Below are 14,710 nucleotides of genomic sequence, written 5' to 3' on the forward strand. Positions count from 1 at the left end.
ATTTGACGTTAGAAGGTAACATCATTTTCATACCGAAAAATTCACTTGGACTCAGGAGCTTTTCGCTGTAAGCTCATTGCTTTGAATATAAAAAGTAGAAAAATAATTGGAAGATACGATGGTTATATTAGCGATCTTATAACGAAAAGATCTTTTGTGAGTCCAACTTTTAAAAAAATTAACAAAATCATTTAAACATCAGTTTCGTCAAAAGGACAACTGAGCAAAATAAATTAATAATTAAAGTAAAAATGCGCAGAAAGAATGCAATTATGTACAACACGATTAATTCGCGTGATTTTTTATCAGAACTTGTCCTAGATCGAGAAGTGACTACCGATGTCAGATCAGTACCTGCTCCGAAAACACTGAAAATAGCAGATCTTACGCTGACACGAATTCAGTCAATATTCAGTGAAACACTCAAAGTTCTGTGCCGCGCATTCTAATTTGCTAAAAGCGTGCACAAACATTGCTGACCGAGCAAAATGTACCGCTGCTCCAACTGGGTGATCCGGAAGAAATTCTGATTAATCAGACGAAAAGTCCTCAATGATATTCGTCTGCACATCTTATTAATTCTGGAATTTATTATGCATGTCAAAATAAAAGACTATATTATTAAATCGAGTAATTTAGCTTACTTATTTTAATACTCAATTGTTATAGATTCAAATTTATAGGTTAGGACTTATTTACTACTGTGAGGGAGTAAATCAATTATTCATTAATAAAAATTAGGTGAAATGATCTATGTCCATCATACTAAAATAATAACATTTTGTAAGCTCAAATGAAATAAATTTATAAAATAACAGGGAACATAAAATATAATGTCATGAAGAACTCTTTAATATATTATTATGATAAAATATTTTTTTCAAATTTTTCATCAAGAATAACAGCAAATGCAATTTCATTTACTTTGAATCAAACATAGAAAAAGAGATTAGAAAAACTTTGAGGAGGACTAAAATTTCGGTCTAAATTTACCAAGTATTTCTAGTTTATTTAGCAAATGCTGTCCACCCTGTGAAGTCTGTGTTTTTGCTTCTTTCATATCCTGTATAAACAGCAGGAAACGTGGAACACGACATGGCGTGCAATCCGGAGCGAGCATTAGAGGAAAAAGGAAAAAGAATAGGTGCTAGAAAATCAACGTTTCGAGGCGCGTTAAAAGTCAGTTAAAGCCTTCACGCGACGGCACGAATTTCATGTAACACGAACTCGTACACCGACATCGAGGGGGTCTCATGCACGCAATACTTTCCCAATTAGATTTCACCTGCGGAAGGTACGAACAACCCTCGAACCAATAAATCGCGACAGGCGTTTGCCTCTATTCAAAAAGCAAAATACCGAGGGTGACAAAAATGACAGCGAAATCGGAAACGAGGTAATTCTTTGTTCAAAAGCAAATAAAATGAATAAAACGGTGTTTGCGCGGTATCGTGTCATTTTTAAAAATATTTCACCTGAGATTGGATAAATGAAACTACCTTCTGTGAAAAATTTTGGTTCAACAATATTTTTTTTTTAATATTTTCTGTTACATTCACTGCGCTGTGCAAATTGAGTGCTTTATTTTCGATGAAAGTATTCCAAGGTTTTATATCAAATAAGAGGTTTTGATTCGGTATTTAGGATAAAATGATCAGACAGTGATTTCAAAAATACATATAAATTCAAGGAAAGATTGATTTATTACATACACATGTAGATTAGTTGAATTTATTATTATTTTCAAATGAATTATTTTTCTTGGTACAATAATCTAAATATTGAAGTGTATCGTGCATTATGGACGGCCATATTGTTTCTCTCTTAACATTTTAGTACTTTCTAGTGATTTTCAGAAATTAAGAAATTCTATGAAATAAATAATTGAATACCTACCAAAAAGGTGTGACTTAAAGTTTAAATAACTAGTTTCTACAAATTATTCTTTAAACTAGATATCTAAGGGTTTAAAAAACTGTGTAATAATCGCCAGCAAGTAAAACATTTACAAAGCATGCAGGTTAGGAAAATGGCGGCTGAAGTAGGAATCCCCAATTATACGGCGTAATGTTTTCCGCGTTGTTTTCGCCGTGTGTGGTCGAGAATTGTCGCAACGGAGGAGGACTCCTTTCTGATTCATTAAAGTTGGACATTTCTGAATTAATGCTGCGTGTAATCTCCCCAACTGTTGATTGTAAATTTCCACCGTTATGGCCTGACTTTGTGCTAGAAACTAAAATCGCATTATTCCTTTCAGATAACAGGAAACAAACAATAAAACCTTTTTCGTGCGAAATTCAAATCTTGAATACCACGATAAGTTTCATCGCCAACGGAATATTGCATTATTGTTCCGTACACTAAATTATGCATTCCGTACAATAAATTCTGTAGAATAAATCAAGGCATAGTACTGTTTGTTCTCTGGTCACAATAGGACTTGAATAGAGTTACTTAATGTAACATCTAAGACTGGCAAGATAAAAACTGAGATTTTTTACTGCTGCATAGTTTTTATTTACATTGCAATACTGTGTTGAATATGATAAACAATACGGCTGAAAGTGTTAAAATAGTTTATTACTAAATTTAAAATTTAACATTAAATCCAGTCATTCCTATTAGTCTGTACGTGTCTGATCACATACGTGACATTTCTACTTACACCGAACTTATTAAGAAAGAAGACGGTTAACAAAAAATTATATAAACAATTATTTTTGAACCTGAGAACAGGAAAATTTAGGAAATTTGTTTTTCTTTAATATCGATAAAAATTCTATAAAAATCACCATCCTGTGAATTTCTCTCTGAAATTCAATTTTTACGTGAAAATTTGTACAAAAGTAGTTTCAAAAGATTTATGTAATCATTCGCAAATGGGAAAAGATTTACTAGTTATTTGAGGATTGGAAATTCTTTTGAGTGCCTACGTAAAAAGGAGCGGAGAAATGTTTTACTGCGAAAGTAGAAACAGATGTTCAAGTCAGCCAGCGCGTGAAATAACACTCGTCGCTCAATACTATACAATTTGCTAGCGCGAGTCGCGTCAGGATCGCATTCTAATGCATCGTTGAATTCTCCTTTACACAAAAAAGTGTAAAAATACAGCAGCCCATTTCATTAAAAAAGTCGATCTCAAAATAACATTAATATAATTGGAGATTGATGTAAAGTGATAAATATACTACTGAATTTTAAAATATTCCTTATTCAGTAGTAAGTGCATGCATAATATGTATATGTGAACATGAAAATGTAAAGAAAGTTAAATCACAGTGGTCTTGTTAACATTATAAGTTCTACCTCTACCTAACCTCTACTATTTATAAGTTTATAACCTCTTATAACCTCTATTTGTTTATAAATTCTATTTGACCTCTACTATTTTATATTCTCTGTCTAACCTCCACTACCTTAAAAACCCTACCTAACCTCTACTACCTTGAAGCTCTACCTAAACTGAACTATCTTACAAATTCTACCTAACCTCTATCGATCTATCACCACCCGATACCCAATATTATAAATAAATATCATCGATATTCCCCCCATATAGCATGACAAACATAATTACATAAAAAATTGCTAAACAGTATCGATATACAAGCGTCCCTGATTTATTAAAGTAAAACAAGACACGCTATAGCTTACAGGACTAGCTGATAGATATGCTCAAGAGGATAGAATATATGAAATAGGGTTGTATATCGGGTATTACCGTCTCGCATTTCATAAACAGTAATATTATTTCTATCCTCTTTGAGCCAGGTCAAATTTATGTGTGGTTGGGAGCAGTGAATTGTCGAATCAGTGCAAACCAGAGACTCCCGCCGTGTGAAATGGTGTGCATGGCCGTACCAGCGCGTAACTGCTCGTCGATCGCACATATTCGAATCGATCCTACTTATTTTCCAGACAAACGTTCGATCTGTAATTTCGAGCAGTTCGTTTCGAGCAGTCTCCCCCCCTCTCCCTTACGGTGTAATTCACCTAATGCACGAACAAAGCTTTTTGCTGTTCTATTTTCCACGGAGTTCGAACCATGAAATTACAGTTCGGATTGGTGCGTACTTCGGGGCCCCTGTGAGATCCTTGCAAACGAATCGGCTTGCACTCGAGGCAAACCCTCTACTCGCTGCTTCCACGAAGATTGCTTGTTCCCTTTGCATTCGGAAAAATTCCTATAATGTCTCGTATTATTGTATACATTTACGAGTGCAGCTTCTATGAGAATGATAATGCTCGAGATAATACATAGCTTTTTCGATATAAACCTGTTGTAGTTCTTATTGTTTCTGGACATTCGTCCGTTTACTTAAATTATTTATTTGACGAGACAAAATAAGTAATCATTCCATGAAAGATGAATTTTGTATTCAATTAGTTGGGAAGTAGTGAATTACGAGCATATTACGAATGATGACCGTATCCATGACTTTATTTATGTGAATTTTAATCTTGGAAAAAACTGAACGAACAGTTCATGAAACATTGAAATATTGTGAAGAGAATTTATAAGTTATTAAATGAAAATTACTAATATACAAGGTGGGTATAAAATCATAGTACAACCAGTCAAGGGGTAATTCTACGGAAAAAAATGAGGAAAAAATGTGATCGTACTAGTTATTTGAATTATGTGGACGAATTTCCGCAGGAGTTGTACGAAAATTAATTGTTATTGTATTGTGTATCACTAACGAATAAATGCGCACAGATGTCAAAGAGGTCGAATATCAAACATCAGGGATGATGTTTGATTTATCAGAAAACGACTTAATACAGTTTATAAAAAAAATTATAAGTATACTTAGAAAAATAAAGATATAGAACATATTTTCACAATGAATAAACATTGAAGTTTTGAAGTTGAAAATTTTATATTTTGGAAACTATGCATATTAAAAGGTAAATTAAAAATTAGGTGGGGTATCCTGTACAGAAATTACCAATAATATTAATTTCTAATGATAAATAGTCCTATGAGCAAGAACACTTCTCTTCTCTATCTTATTATATTTTAATCTTCTGTTAGTTAAAATTTGTTCATAATATCTTTTTAAAAAAGTCATTTGTTAAATTTACCATCATTATAGTTCTTTATGTAACAATTATTGATACATGTTTTCTACCTTAAATCTCACCACTTAATCAAATCTGTAGATTTTCACTAATACTAATGCTTAATTTACTTAATTACGTTTCAGACGAATCGAAGCGACGCCTATCGCTTAGTTTTAAGGGACGTACAACCAAATCATACTGGTAGATACCGTTGCGAAGTTTCCAGTGATTTACCATCATTTACTACCTTAAGAACTTATGGTTACATGCATGTGGCTAGTAAGTATCAGAATCTCATTTTTACTTTGGTGTATGATATTCAGTTACTTAGTCATACTTTATAATGAAACTGATCTACGCGTAGTAAACAGACCATTAAAATGAAAAACAGCAGTGCAATTATCTCCTGTACATTTATAATAATTACATCTCAAATGAGAATACGTCTATCATATTTTATGACTGTGAACATTTATAGTCATCAAATCCGTATGTGAGTAAAAATGCATTTGTACCTTGTAAAATGCATGGATATTATGACTTATATTGTCTTAAATTAATTTAAGCAAACATAAATTAGTTCAATCAAACTTGAATTAGATTAGATGAACATGAGCGAATTTTAATTAGCCTAAATTGGCGTAAATAAGTGTAAATTAACTTGATTAGACTAGCTTAAATTAGTTTAAATTCAATCAAACTTGACTGAATTAACTCAATTCAACTTGAAGGAACTTAAATCGACACGTCAAACTTAAAACAGCTTAAATTAACTTAAACAAACTTGATTTAACTCGAATAAACTTAAATGAAAAATGAAAGGAACTTAACTAAAGCTAACTCAGATATATTTCAATGTATTCAAGAATAAATCTGTATAAACTTGACTTTAATTAACCTAAATGAACTGAAATCACTATCCTAACCTATACTCAGTGTTTCACCAAACATATTCCCAAGAATACGAAAGATAAATAAACCGTGTAACATTAGAGCTCGTATATATTCTTTAAAAACTGCAAAATGAAGTGCCCCTTAGAATACGAATTATCCACATAAATCATCCTTCGCAACGCGTTGAAGCAGATAGGTCATTAAGCGTGTGTTCATTTACAATCCTTACGTCTTCACTCAGAGTCAACGTTAGGTAAATAAATTAGTCTCCGATACTTCCTTGTTACCGCGCTGAACATAATCATCGCAAAGATCGCCTTTTCATCCTCCTTCACCCAGGAGCCTCGCGGGTGACCACCAAGAGCGTGCCACCAGGCACCACCTTTATTTAAGCCAAGAACGACAGCAGTTGCCTCGAAACAGGCGAACCTCGTCGCTTAGTCTCATTAAAACATACACCTCTCGTAGCAACCCCTATTTCCCGCGACCCTCTTAACCGGGTTACTGTTAATTACCAGCTTCGATTCAATGAACTACAAGCCAAGTCTCTTTCAGTATCATTTCACCCAACTCCACATAGGGGTCCTTCAACGTGCACTGTTAATTTTCAATGCGAGGCATCGAATGCGGCAAATATAGGACACACGATGATCCATGACGAATTAGGAGTAGATCCATAACACGTCACGTTTCGTGGATTCGCATTGGCGTCTTCAACTCCCGTTAAGCCCCTTCATTACCGCTGATTATGCTACCTAGGCTACGCTGTCATCGTCGTCATTGTCGCGGTTAATTGAAACGGCAGCGGTGGGCGGCCAAACAAAGACGGAGGAGGAGAAAAAAATGATGGCGAGGGAACGGAGGTGGAGGATAGGGTTGGCGAGTCTTGTTTCCAGCGTCTGGTACTCACGTCGAACGTCGACTTAACGACGCCACGACCACGGTAGCGATTCCTCTTTGAGGGAACAAGGCGATCGCCTCGCCTTTCCGATCACGGATCGCTCGTAAAAGCTCGATACTGGATCAACCGTTCGAATCTCGCCTTGTATCCCTCAGACGATCCCTTCTCGTCTTCCTTTTCTCCATTCTCACCAGACGAGATGATCGGCCGTATCCACAACATTACCGAGACACGTTCAAAATGGTAATCCTGCGCGGCCATGTCCTTGAGAGCGGCGGGATCGGTCGAAGGCCCTCGCTGCCAGGCGGAAGTCATTCGGCTCGAGTGAGACAATTCTTTGACAGTTCGTCTCCGTTAAAGGGTAAATTGACTGCCTTCTACAGATGGTATAATGATCCCTTGTGATATACATGACGCGTTATGTATACAGAGTAGGGTAGCCACTGCCTAACGAAAAGTCCCTAGGACCGTATCCAGCCATGCCACTCCAGGTTTTCCCATATTTATGCTATTTTATAAGAGGGGAAAGGGATGAGACAAAAAAGGCCGCGATAGCGGGATTGATTCAGTTCGTATGCCTTGAGACAGTCCACGTTTCTTGAGGAAATGTCAAAGCATTTTTATCGATAGAAACACAGTGATGCCTCCTTAGCTGCAGCTGGTTTGGAATCTTATCAAAGCATGGAATTGCAGTTATCGAAGCATGGATACTATTTAGATTAACTAAATATTAACATTTCCCTTTAAATTAGTAGATATTTTCCAGCAATAAATAAATTTCAATGAAAATCAATTGTTTCATACATGCTATTCCCGATAATATTAAACGAATTAACATTAAATGTCCTCCGAAAATAGATAAAGGACTCTAAATTATATTTATTGAACATAAAGCTTCATAAAATAATAAATGGTAACTTAATTTTGAAAGTTCTAACCTAATTTCATTATCTAATAATATCTATTAATATAATACTAACAATAATACACCAATAACTAGTTACTATTAGAAAAATACTTTCAATTTATGATACACATAATTTTCTCCTCATTAATAAATTTAACAAATTTCAGGTCTTCCGCAGGGCGATCCCAAGGTAAGAGTCGAGAAAATACGTTATGCAGTTGGCGACACTGTGCGAGGGAACTGCACAGTTCCTTCGGGGAATCCACCAGCAAATGTGACGTGGACTGTCAATGGAGTACCGGTAGGTTGATGGATGCAGAAACTTTGCGGGAACGTTAGTCTGGCGGTCCCGATAAGCTGTCATTATTGAGACGATCAATATGCTGCCTTCCCTCGCATGTAATGTTTCATTGTACTAAGTGAATTATTATGTCTATTGCTATAGTTCCTGACGTGCAAAAGATTAGTAAATCTGACAGGTGCACAAAACATTTTGATTTATATCGTTTATATAAATATTATATATTTACATCTATAATTATCAGTTATATATTATTTCTGTTAAAGAAAAAGCAAAAGTTCTTTTTACTCATCTTGTCACTCAATTTTAAATTTAATTTAGTATCATTTTGGGATAATATTAAGTAAAGTTGGGATAATATTTAGTAATATTAAGATTTTCAGAAATGTAAATTATTATTATTTGTGCTTATGAAGCTTTCAGTATTGATTTGGTAAACATATAGGAAACGAAGTCACTTAACCTTAAAGTTTTGCTTCTAAACACCAAATACAGTTCCACTTGCAGCAGTATTACCAACAACAGGAGCTGTATTAAAATTAAACTACTAATTCCTTAAAATTTAAGCAAAGGACTTTATCCTCGAATAAAACAAAACCATTAAAATGATAATAAAATCTGCAAAGAACAATTTGCAAAGTCACCATCGAAAAAAGTCCCTAACACCTGTTCCGAAAGTAAAGTTCAGAAACCTGGTCTTTGAATACGTCTTCATCCATCAATGTATGGGGCAACATTTCCAAGCTTCCGAACATTACTTCCCTTTCAATCTTCATACATAGTAAAGGTAGATCGCAGATTGAATCTCTGTGGTCACTTTTCCCTTATAAAGAAGACAGGACGATACTAAGAAATGTATCAAGAAAGTCTACAAGAATCATCGGCTCTTCTGGTACACTGACACGGTACCGTTATAAGTACAGAGCGATGTTGCTCAGAAAATTATAAGCAGCACGTAGAGTTCTGCCTAGGCGTATACTCCATCCCCTACCGACTTCATTTAATCCGGAACTCTCGCTTCGATGCGAGCCGGTAATCTCGAACAATTTATGGATTTCCTAACAATCCGATAAATATTATAGTTAAGAATACACCGCAAATCATTTATGATTTCTGAAGAGGCATTAACACGTAAATGAGAGCCAGGAAGCACTAACAATATAATGGCAGCTAGAAATGCGTATAGGAAGTCTTTGGAAGCAAGCGTGCAGATTAGACCCCTTAGTGAAATCGAATATGGGGTGAAACCCAATGGATATTGGAATGGGGCATTTTCAGCGTAGAAAAATCATTAACTTAATGTCAGTTTCTCGGTTATATGGGTACATCTAGGTATTTTAATTATTAGAATCTCTTGCGTTGGTGCTTTCGTAAATATTAGCCACAAATCACGTGAAGTGTAATAAAGTACAAGACCTAATACCTGAACGCTTAAAATGTCAAACTGTTCCAGTAAGTAGACAACCTAAAAGCAGAGCTCGAAATAAATAGGTATTTTTTGTTTATGAAAAAAATCTGTTAGGTCTAATATGTTCATTTAAGAGAATATCTATTCCTGTGGGATTTTTATGGAAAGAAATGTTACCGTAAAGAGTTTACGTAAAACATGTTTTTATAGAACTCATATTGTAGAATTTGTATAATAAATGTTCCACATAAACAAGTTACTTTATAATCGTTTATTAGGAAAGGTTCTATAAGATAAATAAAGCTACTAAACTATTAAGTACTAGTTTTATTTAGGATACTAATACTATTTAACACACTATTATCAGTAACTGTTTCTTTAGGATGAGTATGTGAAAATCGTAACGTACGTAATTAATATTATCAAAAGAAGTGTTGAACAGATAATAAAACGTGTCAAAAATAAAATCTGAAGTAACAGACCAATTAACTGACAACGATGGTCGAAACACAGATATTACATTATTTTACGAAAATCATGTTTGTATTCAATGACGTCTTTAACTTTTTAACTATTCATTTCAAAAAGAAATACAAACAAGCTTTGAACTGTAAATTATCTACATAAAATTTTATTTACACTAAAATTTTTATTTTCAATTATTACCAAGAATTGCTTCTTATTTGTTCACATTGGAACTTATAAGGCGAGAACCTTTTTAAAAACAGTTCCATGGTTTATGTTTTAAATAAATTCTATCAAAAAGTTTCAGAACCTTTTCGAGCCCTGCCTAAATATACATGTCCTGACTCTTGAATTTTACGTCACAGCAGCTGAATATACTATTTTTTTTAATTAAGTATATCAATATTTAAGCTTAAAATTAAACGAAATTAACCTTAGTGTTCAGGCATTGGGATATTTACCTTATTTCTTTGCTAATAAAGGAAGACTTGATTTTATTCTAACCCAACCTACCATGAATTTCAGTCCACAGATAGTAGGTCTCTGCTAATATTTTAGTGTTAAATTTTATTGACAATAGTAAACTGAAAGTACATTAAAAATGTAATTAAAGATTGGACTATTTAACATGGCGGAGGGTTCGCTGCTTTTCAACTTCTGCAACTTATATTTCGCGGGATATTTGAATTTCGAAAATTGTATAAAATTTTAATTTAAAATTCCGTATTAATTTTAAGTATTTTCCAATGTAAAAATGTTTTGGAAGTCCATGACTAATATTCTATCAGTTTATGGACGCTTCTATGTAAGCACTACTTACTAATGTTACATTAGGAATAATTCTGTAATAAGTCTGTATTCCTCCTCTGCGTGAAGTAATCCGAACTTTAATTATATTTCACTACCAGTATCAAATTTTTGCAGAAGTATTGTTAAAATAAATATCGTATATATTAATGAATAACTTAAACCACCAATAATCTCAGTTGAAAAATAAATTTAAATTAATAATGTCTACCCTATAGACCCTAGAGTTTAGGCCTAGACCAACGCTTTAAAAAATCTTTTGTGACTCGTCTTTAATATACAAATAATATTTCATTGCCTTCTGTAACGCAATTTTCAAAATTTTCGTATTATACAAAATGAATTTTGCATTTCAGGTGAATGCCAGTTTTATGATGAACATAACGGAGAAGCTAGGTGACAATCAACAACTAATGACTATCGCAGGATTGGATTTCGAAATTATTCCAGATAGTTTTAGTAACGGCAGATTACATATTATTTGCCACGCTAATGTCTTTCATTTGTATACAAAACAGGCTGATATTGTCTTGATCGAGGAACGCCCACGCTTGGCATCTGTGCTAGGAACTCGGGAATCTTCTTACATTGGTATGTTTCGTGAAACAGTTTTTGCTTACAAAATGTGAGACAAAATTTATTACAATATAAAGTATCATAAAAAAGATTATTTTTGAGCTAAATACCAGTATATCTTTTTTTTATTTGATTTTAATATTATTTCATACCTGTTTCCTCTGATTTTAGGGAGCGCAGCAAAACACATTGGGGGATGGTTCTACTTCACCATCGCAATCACGCTGTTGCTGTGCAATATGAGATAACAGCGATGAATGAGTCATTCATGTTTTACGGATATGACTGTATCGAAATGGAGAGGGCAAATTGTTTGTAAAATTTTGAAATTATTAAAACGCGTGAAAGGAAGGTGGGAATCTTTCGTTAACATAAATATCGACCATATATTAATTATTCGTGTAAATAGGATAAAAATTTAGCGAGTTATCTACGTGTAATCGCGATCTGCGCTGTCTCCGATGCAACGAGACGAATTTATAATCCGAATAATATGTCATAATATTATGTATTAGATTGAAGGTACGACGCGTCAAAAATCCAGAAACTCATTTGAACGGTGTCACACCGTGTTTTCTATCCTCTGGCAATGATTTTGATACCTCTTCTGTAACACCATAGCCAACCGGAATGTATTGTATCACCACTCTAGATAACAACTGCCATTATTTATAAAGGAAATTTTATTTGAGTGAAGAACAAATAAATGATTCACCATCGTTATTTCAGACTCTCTCTCCTTCTTTGAAACCTCACCTATTTTCCTTAAAATGATTTATGATTATGATCTTTCATGTGAATTTTCACACTATTAGGCAGAAACTTAAATCGAAAGTTATTTCATTTGGTGCAATAGATTCCATGACGTAGTACTTACAAATCTTACAGAATAAATCATGCACATAAAATTTACAAAAATATAGGGTAAGTGTCCCGATACTTGGACGTTTTAAATATCAAATGTCTCAGTAAGTGGATCATCTTAGATATTTGAAATACTTTTACACACGTCGTGATACTTAAATTCTTTTTTGTTCGTTTATTAGGTACATTAGAATTCAAGCTTAAAGTTAAATAAAATTAGGGTTAGCGTTCAAGTGCTGGAACATGGTTGGTTATTGAGACATTTAACTTATCTATCAATAAACCGATGACTATTTTTTTCCCCGACTCTTTCATTATTAAACATGATGCACACGAACGATATTTTGATTTACGATTTCGCTGCGATCATGTTTTTGCTTTCCTAATTACAAATAACGAAGACAGACGTATGATCGCAACGCGATCGTGTGTCAAAATATCGCTCATGCGCATCAGACCTTAGACGACTTTTCTGTACTATTGTTACTGGTAGTTTTTTCGAAAAAATAGAAGTATTTTATTGAGTAAATAATAAACTTCAATTGTATCACACGGTACTCATGAATTTATTTAAATGCATTTTTGAGACACTACAAATTTTGATTTATCACAGATATACTCTATTCAAATTATCTAAATAAATAGATATTGAAATTTTGTGGTAAAAAAATAATGATTATCGTTGCAATATCCTTTTTTCTCTTGTATCTTTACAAGTTAATTTAATTATAAAATATCTTACTATATTTCTACCAAAGTGATAAAATAGAGAATGAATAAAGAGTTGTTTTGTTACAAGAACTATAGAACGTGATATAACTAATAATTTATTGAGATTTATATTTCTGTACAAAACAAGCTATTGTATTAACATGTAAGTAAATGACGTTCTTTTGCATGATGTAGAACAGACGGTATTACAAAATGACATGCAATATATCTCGCTTTCATGAAGTTCAAATAGATTTGTGTCAATGCAAGATTATTATTACAGTTTAACAAAAAGATACAAAGTGATGCAATTCAATAATGGTACAAATGCAAATTAATGTAAGTGAAAAATGAAAGATTCGGCTCAACGGACTGCACGCTTTACGTATGCTTTACTTCACTTTTTGCACTTGATTTTGGAGTTTCGTTCTTGTCTCTATCTCAACCACTACAGCGTTTCTGATCCTATTTCTATCTAGAACTAGTTGCTGAATTTTGTCCATCTGTTCCTTGACGTAATTCATTCTTCTGGTAAAGTAGTCCTTCGCATCCGGCAGACTTTTCTGAGCGTAGTAACCAGTACCAATGTCGACTAGTACATTATTCGTGTCTGCCAGTTTCCCAACAACATACATACATCCAGTTAATGGCACGAGAATTTCATTATCTGTAACAGAGACAATTTTACTATTCTATAATACATACACTAAATCTTGTATATCTCTTTGCTTTTACTGACCAGTGTAATGAGTGCTACCTGGACTAATTTGATCGAGACATTGTCCCGATTCTTGGAATCTATTTCGAGCAATTAGTAACTTTTGCATCGAATCGTGAAAGATATTAAGTTCTTGATCCAGCTCTTGCTTTAGCATCGTGAGCTTTTGGAGGTTTAAAGTTGTTAAATCAACTTGATGCAATAACGTGGAAATTTCCGCCATGTTGTATTACTTATTCTAGAAACTATGCACGTTATTCCACACAAAAATTAAGTTAATTCTCGCGGAGTATTTTCTTGACACACGCGTTTCGGCAATATAACCAAAAACGGTCAACAGTACGACCGTACATTCGAGCAATGAGCAGAGATAAAATGTCATCTAATAGTTTTAAAAGGTTTCTACAGATGGCGTATATGATGGCACTATTATGTACCGACACATGTTAAATGATAAGACATGATGCTGGTGGCGCATGTGCTTCTTCTTAAAGATGGCTGCAATAGCAGCTAAGTAAAGTCTGCAGACCTCTGCGGACTTTGACGCGCGAATAGCGCAAAATTTGAAATATTAATGCTGTTTACGTGTCTTATGCACCTCCGGTCAATGAAATTTTTCTTCTGTGTCTTAATTTATTCAATATAATCCACCTAATTAGTATATTATATGAAATTACTTACTTTTTACCTAAATGGTAATTGATAGTTGAAATGTGGAATTTAAATTCATGATCACGTTTGTAAACGTACAGACGAGTATACAGGATAGACTGGACAGACTGGACAGGATAGACTGGACAGGATAGATTCTAAAGCCTCATTACCATTTTTGTGTCACCCTCTACATTAGCGACTCTGCGTGAAATAAGAGTACAGCGCTATGAGCGAATATGTGGATAAGCCTCCCTAGAAGAAGAAGAAAGCCATAGACAATTGAGAGAGCGAACAAATTAATACACTAGACTACCTAACTATTCGTACATCTAGATAAAATACACAGCCACTAACTCGGACAGAATTGACTCAGGTCTCACCATAAAGAGGTTGCTATGTAGGAGACCCACAGAGAGATAGATGGAAACGAAGACCCA

The 14,710-nt window shown here is 33.9% G+C and overlaps 2 protein-coding genes across 3 annotated transcripts in view; one reads left to right on the plus strand and one right to left on the minus strand.

Moving 5' to 3' along the window:
- Window positions 1–12,049, plus strand: part of LOC143181580 (uncharacterized) — a 70,181-nt gene extending 58,132 nt beyond the window's left edge. The window contains exons 3-6 of the mRNA XM_076382081.1: window positions 5,211–5,346; window positions 7,937–8,070; window positions 11,107–11,341; window positions 11,498–12,049. Of these exons, the coding sequence (XP_076238196.1) occupies window positions 5,211–5,346; window positions 7,937–8,070; window positions 11,107–11,341; window positions 11,498–11,574 (582 nt within the window). The 3' untranslated portion in view covers window positions 11,575–12,049. The remainder of the gene's footprint in view (window positions 1–5,210; window positions 5,347–7,936; window positions 8,071–11,106; window positions 11,342–11,497) is intronic.
- An 820-nt stretch (window positions 12,050–12,869) lies between these two features.
- Pfdn5 (prefoldin 5) lies at window positions 12,870–14,088 on the minus strand. Of its 2 annotated transcripts, none has more exons than XM_076382086.1 (2): window positions 13,659–14,088; window positions 12,870–13,568 (listed from the first exon to the last, which is right to left on the minus strand). In XM_076382086.1, the coding sequence occupies exons 1-2, from the start codon at window positions 13,840–13,842 to the stop codon at window positions 13,294–13,296; spliced, it is 459 nt and encodes a 152-aa protein (XP_076238201.1). In that variant the 5' UTR covers window positions 13,843–14,088; the 3' UTR covers window positions 12,870–13,293. The 2 variants fall into 2 exon arrangements, with proteins under 2 accessions (XP_076238201.1, XP_076238200.1); XM_076382085.1 differs by having other exon boundaries at window positions 12,874–13,568; window positions 13,641–14,071.
- Window positions 14,089–14,710: the final 622 nt, after the last annotated feature.

This window comes from Calliopsis andreniformis, chromosome 7 (assembly GCF_051401765.1).
Source record: "Calliopsis andreniformis isolate RMS-2024a chromosome 7, iyCalAndr_principal, whole genome shotgun sequence".
NCBI lineage: Eukaryota > Metazoa > Arthropoda > Insecta > Hymenoptera > Andrenidae > Calliopsis > Calliopsis andreniformis.

Bases quoted from the DNA above. Each gene is read 5' to 3' on its own strand.
- Pfdn5 (XM_076382085.1), bottom strand. From the start codon at position 13,842: ATGGCGGAAATTTCCACGTTATTGCATCAAGTTGATTTAACAACTTTA. The intron at 13,569-13,640 runs GTCAGTAAAAGC...TCTCTGTTACAG, and splicing joins AGGTAGCACTCATTACACTG to ATAATGAAATTCTCGTGCCA.